The 9483-nt window shown below is 44.2% G+C and overlaps 1 protein-coding gene across 1 annotated transcript in view; it reads right to left on the bottom strand.

Annotated features, from left to right (window-relative positions):
• blvra (biliverdin reductase A) overlaps window positions 1-8026 on the bottom strand; it is an 8237-nt gene extending 211 nt beyond the window's left edge. Inside the window, exons 1-7 of the mRNA XM_079223441.1 lie at window positions 7956-8026; window positions 6138-6261; window positions 5282-5401; window positions 3499-3596; window positions 2889-2996; window positions 2491-2659; window positions 1-157 (exon numbers count right to left, since the gene is read on the bottom strand). The exon at window positions 1-157 is cut by the window's left edge and continues 211 nt beyond it. Coding sequence (XP_079079567.1) covers window positions 1-157; window positions 2491-2659; window positions 2889-2996; window positions 3499-3596; window positions 5282-5401; window positions 6138-6256 — 771 coding nt within the window. The 5' untranslated portion in view covers window positions 6257-6261; window positions 7956-8026. The remainder of the gene's footprint in view (window positions 158-2490; window positions 2660-2888; window positions 2997-3498; window positions 3597-5281; window positions 5402-6137; window positions 6262-7955) is intronic.
• Between the last annotated feature and the right edge of the window lie 1457 nt (window positions 8027-9483).

Raw genomic sequence — 9483 nt, forward strand, 5'->3', positions numbered from 1 at the left:
CAGCTTGGCAGAGAAGTGGATCAGGTCCTGCATGAAGAGACCAACGTTCCCTCGAGGTGCAGGTGGGATCTGGGTCAGAATGCAGGAGTCAAAGTGAAAGTTGATGTTCCTGGCCCTGGGGAGGCCTGGTCCCCGTTCCTCAATCCACGTCAGAGGTCTACAAGGACACCGATTAAGTGAGTGATTAATTAAACGACACTTCCACATCTGTGCACTCCAAAAGGGACTCAACCGGTTCAGTGTTGTTGCAATGTCTGCACCTCGAGCCTTTGCTTACCCACTGGACCCTAGCTACCAAACACCCACATTGCAACTTCTTAAAGCCACATGAAAAACAAAGTCAGAGCAGAGACTGGAACACATTCCCTTCAACATGTTGCCAATAGGAGAGGTCCACAGTGAAACCCTGTTTGACAGCAATCACAACCAATACCAGCACATTGAACAACTCAACCCTTTTGGTTTCTTAAAAACCTCTTCCTGGACTTTGAAGTCACTGCCTGTAACCTCAAGGCAATTCTGACCAGGAGAGACTGCTTTTGGTGATTACGTTTATGATTTTTCTGTGATTAACTGCGATAAGTCGCATTATGCGCCAAATTCAATAATGAATGAAAAACTAGTGTATTCCCCGTTTTTATTTTAAAGTAATGTTATCAGAACAATATAAGCAGGCACTCTCAGAGCAACAGCAAGTTAACAACAGTATATAAATCAGTTTTTTTTCTGAACTGGTACCAGAAGAAACGTTTTATTTTAATCTGGGAACAGCATAAACAGTCTGTTCAGTAGTAAGGGTCCCTGTTAGAGGGACGAGCGACTCCTTCTTTTGTCCATGTTCAAACAGTAATGTAAAAAAATATATATTCAGAAACAGTCAAAGCATATGAAGCAGCACCCACAGTTCATCAATATAATGAACTGTAAGTAACTCAATGTGTTCTAAAGTTAGTAACGGTTTGTCAATAAATGTTGTCGTTTTTGTTGCATGTTTTTTGTCTGCCGTAAGCTAAATTTATCTGGTTTCCTGTTTTGAGATAAGGTGCTTTTATTTTGAAGGTGAAAAACGGAGTTGAAACGTAAGTCGCATAGTGCGCCGTTTAACGGCTAAAGCTACGGTCTTTAAAGACCATCTGTCGGAGGGGTACGCTACAAACAGTAACTCTGAGATAACTGTGGTTACAGCGATGACCAGTAGTCTCAGTGAGAGCAACAGCTGGTGCACGTTGTAACGTCGTCACTTTTGTAGTGCGCTCCGTTTCATACAACTTGTGTATTCTCCTGACGACGGCGCGTCTGGAGGCTCATATGCGCCGTCATTCGTTGAGATTCTAATGCCGTGTTCACACCGGATGTGGCTCGAAAATTCGCGCCGCGTCTACCGCGGAAGTTTACTCGCGCGAGTGAAACGAGGGTGTTCACACCAAACGCGAAAAATCGCGGCGCGAAGGGGGCGTGGCTTAGCTCTGTTGCTTGCCTCTGTGAGAGACAAGCGACGAAGCTTTCATTTCCGCTATCGACCATGGAAAAAATAACCACTAGTTCTGCTTTATATTTGTTGTGGAAGTCCCAAACATGTCGGAACATGAAACGCCCTCGTGTTCGGGTTCATAACATCATCTGTAGCCGCACACAGCTCGGTGAATTTCACCGACTCATCCAGGAACTGCGTCTCACGTATCTCCGTAAAACGATACCGATTATGCCATCCACCATGGAAATAACGTCTCAATGAAGTCGCTGTCAGCGCTGGTTCAGGCGGAGCAACAGCAGTTTCATTCAGAAACGGGGAGACGGCGGTGGTGACGGGCGGAGCTTCTCAGCGCTGTTTCTCAACGCTGATTGGCTGCCGCAACTTTGCGTCACGCGATTTCTCCGCCAGAGTTGGGAGAATTCAACTCACGCGAATTCGAACCGCGTCCTTCGCTTTGTTCGCCCCAGGTCAAACGTTCTGTTCGCGCCGCCTCAAACGCGTCTATCTCGCCGCGGCGCGAATAAATCGCCAATTCGTGTCGCAGCGCGTCTGTGGATTGACTTTACATGTAATCTGGTCGCGCCGCAAATTCGCGCCGCGTCCGGTGTGAACACGGCATAAGGACGCTAGTGGCTGCATCAATGCTGTTAAGCCCCTCCCAATGCAAAAAACAACAACATGCAGTTAACACATGATAAAATAATTGTCGGTGTTAATGGATTGCTGCGTTAACGCGCCCAGCCCTAATATATATAGAGCCCCAAATATGGATTAATATGCTGATAATAGTCCCCAACAAATACACTATCTACCCTTGTGTGAGGAGAGTTTGTTAAAAACTACAGTGATCCGCTGTACTGAGCCTTTAACATGAATGAAGCTAAATACATGTGTAGGCACTTTTTAAAGATGTATTTCTTCAGACAGAGTAGGGGGACGGACTAACACATGGTTGGCTTCGGTCTTTTCAAGACTATTTATTCCATCACTGTGGGAGACGGAGACATCCTCCTCACCTGTTGTCAGAAGTTAGCAGTTTTGCAGTCATCTTGCTGTAGTTGCTACTCAAGTCTTCCTCTATGGTTGCTGCAGTTACCGATAGCTCACCGAACAACTCAACCAGCCAGGTGAGGCGAGCAATGCCACTGAATGTTGGGAAACCAAATCCGGGCTTCAGAGCTCCACCTTCAACAAGTCACAGTAGACACACATGATTGCATTTCCTTATTGAGGTTTAGCTAGAGTTCCAACCCTAAAATGGTTCTTTTTGCCATCTCTTTGGACAACTTTCATAATCGACAGGTCAAGAGCGTGCAGCATGACATAAGATACACTGGAAAACGCTCCAGCACTTAAACCATATTCTTATACTTTAAATTTTAAAACGAATGAATGTTTTGGTCCTGTCTCTTACCTGTAAAATGAAGAGTACCTTCCTGCAGGATTTTACCCTCTACCTCTCTCTTCAGTTCTTTGTAGTCTTCTGTCAGCAGCTCGATGTGTTCCTCGTGGAGAATCACTCCTGAGACACACACACACACACACACACACACACACACACACACACACACACACACACACACACACACACACACACACACACACACACACACACACACACACACACACACACACACACACGTCTGAACTGTCCTGGATGCTGTCCCTGCATGCGCCGCCCGACCTCTGCTGCTTGACCTCCGCAGAATGCTGCAGCCCGGCTGGTCGTCAACCTACCTACGGTTTCTGCAGCTTGTGGCTATTGAAGTCTTATTGGACTTTGCCGAGAATGGCACTGGTCAAAACCCCCAGCAGACCCGCTCGGCTCTGCTGCTGCCAATCAGCTTGCTATTAGCTCACCATGAAGTGCTATCGCTCTACAAAGTATCCACTCACAGGTCAGCAAAAACACTAAACATCTTCAGACTGCACCCTGGCCCATACCATGAGAAAACTATGTATTATTGTACACAGATCAGCATGAGTACATGTGAGAGATTAAACATTGTTAGAAATCAATATACCTTTTTTCTGTGCTAAATCCCAGAGCTCCACAGCAGCCTTGTAGTTCATGGTCATGGGATACTCGACACAGACATGTTTTCCTGCCTGCAGAAAAGTTCTGATGAGACAGGAAGAGGGAGTTTTCTTTATCAAAATTGGTATAAAAAAATAACAGAATTTTGATTAGAAACTACGGTAAGTTGCGCAATCTGCAAAAAAAGTTTGGAGAACAGATTCACTCCACAACATGTGACATGGCCTATTTACACATTCAGCAGCATTAGCTCGGGCCCTATGAAAAGGTGTTTTGTTCCCGCCCCCCCAAATTCAGTCTTTTACATTTTCCTGAATTCTGCGTTGTGCGATTCAAGCACATTTGGCCATCACAAAAAGTGGCCCGATGGTTGGGGGCCGCTGCTCTAAATGACGGCAACGGACTTCCCTCTCATTGGCTGTCGCCCGACAGGTCAGATATTTAGCCTGCTTGGTGCTGCACTGACCTGTCCCCTCTCAAGCACTATATATATATATATATATATATATATATATACACACACACATTGAGCATGTTTCTCTTCGTGGTCACTTTTCTTAATGGCCTCCAGGTTAAAAGTTGTTTCGGCACTGCTGCTGTTAAACGTTTGATGTTTACTTTAACTGCCATATACGAGTAAGAAAATGACTTAACACTTGTTTCAATCCTTTCAATTACTTCCCTTACCCCAAACTGAAGCCATTGATAATCATAACCCCCCATGATGAAATAAATCCATGTCATAACCATTTTAAATTCCTGGGTAAAAATACTGATTGTCCAAATCTGGTAAAGGGTTGCTATAATGTCACAGAAACATACAAGCGGCCAAAATGAGTTTCCTCCCTAAGGGAGTCGGGCTCAGAGGAGTCAGCTGAGGTAGTTTGGGCATTTAATCAGAATGCCTCCTGGACGCCTCCCATGAGAGGTTTTCCAGGAACGTCCAACTGGTAGAAGACCTCGGGGAAGACCCAGGACACGCTGGAGGGATTATATCTCCCAGTTTGCCTGGGAACGCCCCAGAATGAGCTGGAAAGTGTTGCGGGAGAGAGGGAAGCCTGAGTCAGCCTGCTGCCACCAAGACCCAACCCCGGATAAGCAGAAGACAATGGATGATGAATCCAGAATGAAAGTCATTAGTCATTAGATTAATGAACTAATTGAAAATATTCTCCATTCTTGTTACTAGTACTCCTGGGTTCCGGCACACAGCTGACAACAGCTTGACAATGGCCCTGGAGCTGATTGGCTAGTCGGTCGTCCCCCTGCTGCATTTATTGGTCGATAACTTTAAAAGAGAAACCCACAGACTGTATCTCAGAAATGGATGTTGTCATGGTGACTTCACTCACTGTTTTTTGCTGTTATGAAGCCTTGACTTTGTCAACATCATCTTGGAATAGGGTTGTCGACAATACATTGACGTAGAAACGCCAATGTGACGTAGAAACGCTGTACCTAGAGCCAGAGACATGTCAATCACCTTGTAGCCCCGCCCTAAAGTATCCCCTGCTTTATGGTCCGTTTGACTCTAAATGAACATCATGCTGTACTGAAGGAGACTTGAAACTAGAGATTGAGACATAAACTCATGTTTACGGAGGGAATAAATCAAGAGAGAAGTCATTTATATAGACTTCTATACAATCAGAGGAGTCGCCGTTGAGTACTTTTGTCACCAGATCTTCACTGAACACCAGAGATTTTGGAACGTTGATGATTAACTGTACCAAACTATTTAATGACTTTTTGCAGACTTGCACATGTACCTGATGTTGTCCTCGTGCGACACATTCTCAGTGCAGATGAACGCCACTTGAATGTCTTCTCTACTCACAGCTTCGTCTACGGAGATCTGGCTCACACCCTGCTGAGGGTCCAAGCTTCTTCTGTTGACAGAAACTTCTGTCAGCCTGATGACAGGAATGCTCCTTTGATCAAAGACATTAGCGTCTTTCAAGATGATATAGATGGAGTGGACTTTATCTGACTATGCATTTAAAAACTGCGTCTACCATTTCACAAACATTATGTGGTCAAATAGCTCCACCTTAAATAAAATAGTGTGTCTGGGTTAATAATATATACTATATGTGTTTTAAGTACTAGTTCTAAGACTCTTTTGGACTGTAAACTACAAAGATGGAAACGCGTAGTTTATTTGGCCCCTCTAGATAAAAAGAATGCAGTCTGATCCAACAGCCCTGCAATTAATTAAGGTTGTACCATAATCACAATATTTAAAGCCTGCACTTCTGTTTCTATCAAGTTAGTTTTGTATCTAACTTTAAAGCAGAGTGTGTGTGTGCCTCTCATATCTAGAGAATTGTTCAGCCGCTCTCACTTGGCTGCTGTACTGCTGGGCACACGTGGACGGACGTTCAGTGTCGAAGTTGGTACAATGGACGATATAAACTTTGAAAAGACGAGCACTAGCGCTCTGTGCAACATCGGGGCTCTGCGGAATGAGCCGAGCGGACCGTCTGCACGGCCTTACGGGCCTCAGCTCATTGACTGCTGCTCACTCTGGCTGCGGGTGGTGGATATACTAACGATAACACTGCCTCCGCATGACTTGGACAATTATTGCTTGTATTAAACAGTGCATGCTGGCAATCATGTTACCTGGATATGAATCCTCTGATGTTGAGTTTCGCTGCCGGACTGCCAAGTAGAGGAGCTGACACGTCTCTAATCCTCACCCAACCGGCCATGCCAATGCCAACAACCACCGCCCCCAGCATTGTTACTAGAAAACAAAGAAAAGAGATCAAGAGTGAAGTAGGTTCAATTGATTGTCCCGGATATCAAAAATATAAACCATGGATAGCCAAGTGAACCCTTTTATGTTTGATAACTTTCTCATTTGGTAAACCATATGTGAACAGCTAGCAGAGCAATGAAAACAAGTATAGCAGAGCATCAGACATTTCTTAAAATAGTCTAATTTTATTTCATCTTGAACTGTCTAAACATGAACTGTCTAATTTTATTTCATCTTGAACTGTCTAAACATGAACTGTCTAATTTTATTTCATCTTGAACTGTCTAAACATGAACTGTCTAATTTTATTTCATCTTGAACTGTCTAAACATGAACTGTCTAAACATGCCTGTCACGGCTGAGCGCTTGGGTTTCATGGAGCAGTGTTTTCCACAGGATGATGTGGACCCTCTTTGGGACTCGCTCCCCCAGAAGAACATTTTAAAGTGAACTTTGACAGCTACATTTAATTATATGTCTATGAAGATCTGTGTGCTCTTATAAACAATGTAATCATAAACATGAGTGTGAGGAATTTCTTGCTTTTAAAGATTTGCGATCGCATTTTTTATAGATGCTGGACATTTCTCAAAGATTAGCACACACTTCACACTCCGGGGTCGGGATGAAGTTCCTGCTCTGGTCAACACAGTACTTGCTTTTTGTGTGATGATTTTCATTTAGCAACACGAGATAAAACGTCTAAACGGTGCTGCTATCCACCTTAAATTAAAACCCTGAAATCAGACAGTGCACTTCCGGTGTTACGGTTTAACAGGCGACCATGTTAACTGGCGACTTTCGGCCGAAAGCGTCTCCTGTTGTCGTCGTTACAGCAGATGTTGAGAATAGCAAGAGAACACGTAGCTGTCCTCGTGAATGCCGCATTGTTTAATTCTGCAGTTCAATGTCTAACTTTCTCGTCTAAAGTCTCTGGTCAAAACATACCGGACTAGACGTTGTTGAGTCTTTTCTGGGAAATAATCCACGCGAGTGGAAACGTCGCTTGTTGTTTATGTGTTGAAACAGGAAGTCAGCAAATTGCCTTTCCTTTGAAATAAAGTTGTTACGAATAACACATAATGACTGTGGAGTCTGTTTTGTGCAAATATCTGTCACGTAAATGAACTCTATAGTACACGAAAAAGAAGAGACAAAATATATAAGTTTAATTAACGGGATTCGAACTCAAATCATTGGGTGGAAAAAGATCAGAGGTCAGTGGCATTACCACTACACCAGGATAGACAAAGTGGATTTTCTTGTGGATTTACCATGAAATGATCTACAACACAGTCAGCAGTCACATTTAAACGGCAGAGAGCCGCTAGATCAACTTGCGACCAACTGCGACTCCATGGAGCATGTTGACGTGACCTGCGTAGCACTTTACAATATCGCTGCTTTCTCAAACTAATAGACAGCTGTTTAAAATCAGACCATTCAAAACGTCAAATTACAGTGAAAAGTAAGACATTAAATAGTTGAACAGCCAGGCAGAGCTGGACTGCAGATGCTAGTTAATTCATCTACAATGAGCATGTGATGGTTCATCTGCACATCATCACGTGGGTATGATGGCGGTATTACAGCACAGCTGGTGCCCTCCTGGAATCAGCCAGCAGTGGCCCGAGGGCCTTTCTTCCGGCGTTCAGCAGGACGCGGTGCTGCTTGCTTACCGGGTGTGAAGGAGCTCGTCCGCGGCTCTCAAGAAGAAGTGTGGCTGCTTCCTAGCTCCGGATGACTGACAGGTGGCGAGCGCTGAAAGCAGCCGGCGAGAGTCAAGAGCGCAGAGTGCGCATGCGCTCAATTTGTGCTGCAGAGGGGGACACCGTCCTATCGCTGGGAAAGGAGCGGGGCAGGTTTTAGGACGAAATGCTTCTTCGGCTGCGGTCGAATAATCAAATAACAGAGCTACCAACTCTCACGGTTTCGCCGTGTGACACACGCTTTTGCATGTTTCCACACGCACTCACGCCACACAACCAATTTCTCACGGCAAAAAAAATATTCTGATTTTGGGCCGAGGCGCGTTCGTTCCTTTTCAAACTCCCGATGATAGATGGCGCTAAGGAGCGCATCTGTAAACCTATTCGCTGCATAGACATCCTATTTACCCCAAAGAGTCCCGAAGTTAGCAACAGAAGAAGATTTTCAAACAGACACAACCGCGGGAGAAACTCAGGAGGAGCAGAGGCAGACCTGGGCCCTATTTCTCGTATCTGGCTAAACAAAGTCAAGCAAATGTCCTAATCTCCAGTTTAAATTAGCGAGATGATTGACATCAGGCTATCTGGGTTTCTTCACGGCTGATCCGCGCTGAAACGGTCTCGTTAATTCTATCCAGACGTCAGTCATCTGGATAAATGCGCGCGCCCGCTCCTCTTCAGAAGGGATCATAATCGAGCACCGACACCACGATGTTCTAACAGTACAATGGCAAATAAACTCAGAGGAACCTCTTTTTATTTATCTAATGAGAAGCAGGAGATGATCATGAAGGCATATGAGGAAGTCAATACCGTAGTCATCCACAGCAAACGCGTTGCGAATATTCCAACGTTTTTGCAACATTGTTGCCGTGAACGCAACTTTAACAGCGCCCCCGCTGCGAGACATAAGCGTCACAAATATATCAGACAAGTTAAATGCGTCAGTGTTGGGAAAATGTATCGGCTAATTTGAAGTGCTTCATCACCCAAATCAATCAGATTATATTTAAGAATAAATATATACTTATGAGGATATATGTACTGTATGCACGTATGAATCATGTACTATATATGTGTATATGAGTTTGAATATGTGTATGGGCGGATCAGTATGTATGTATTATTCATAATCAGAAATTCAATCAATTAAAGCAGTGAAAATAAATTATGTGTGATTCTATGTATTCTTATCACGATCACCTTAATCATGTTCTACAATAATGATATGTATGGTGTACTAATAGCACTGTCATATAATGATGAGTGCTTTCAACACACCCATAAGTTTCTTAAGAGCTAAATAAACTTAAGAACAGCGGCATGCAGCGGCTGATAGTCTGTGTCTGAGACGGGCGATCAGCTGCGCCTGTGGTGATCAATGTCCGCGACTCGAGAAGCTCTCGTAAATAAATTATTTTTTGCCGGCAAAATCTATAGCGCCGCGTATGCGTGATATTGTAAAGGATTGAAAGAACTCTCTCCCTATAAAACTAAT

This window comes from Taurulus bubalis, assembly GCF_910589615.1.
Source record: "Taurulus bubalis genome assembly, chromosome: 1".
Classification (NCBI taxonomy): Eukaryota; Metazoa; Chordata; class Actinopteri; order Perciformes; family Cottidae; genus Taurulus; species Taurulus bubalis.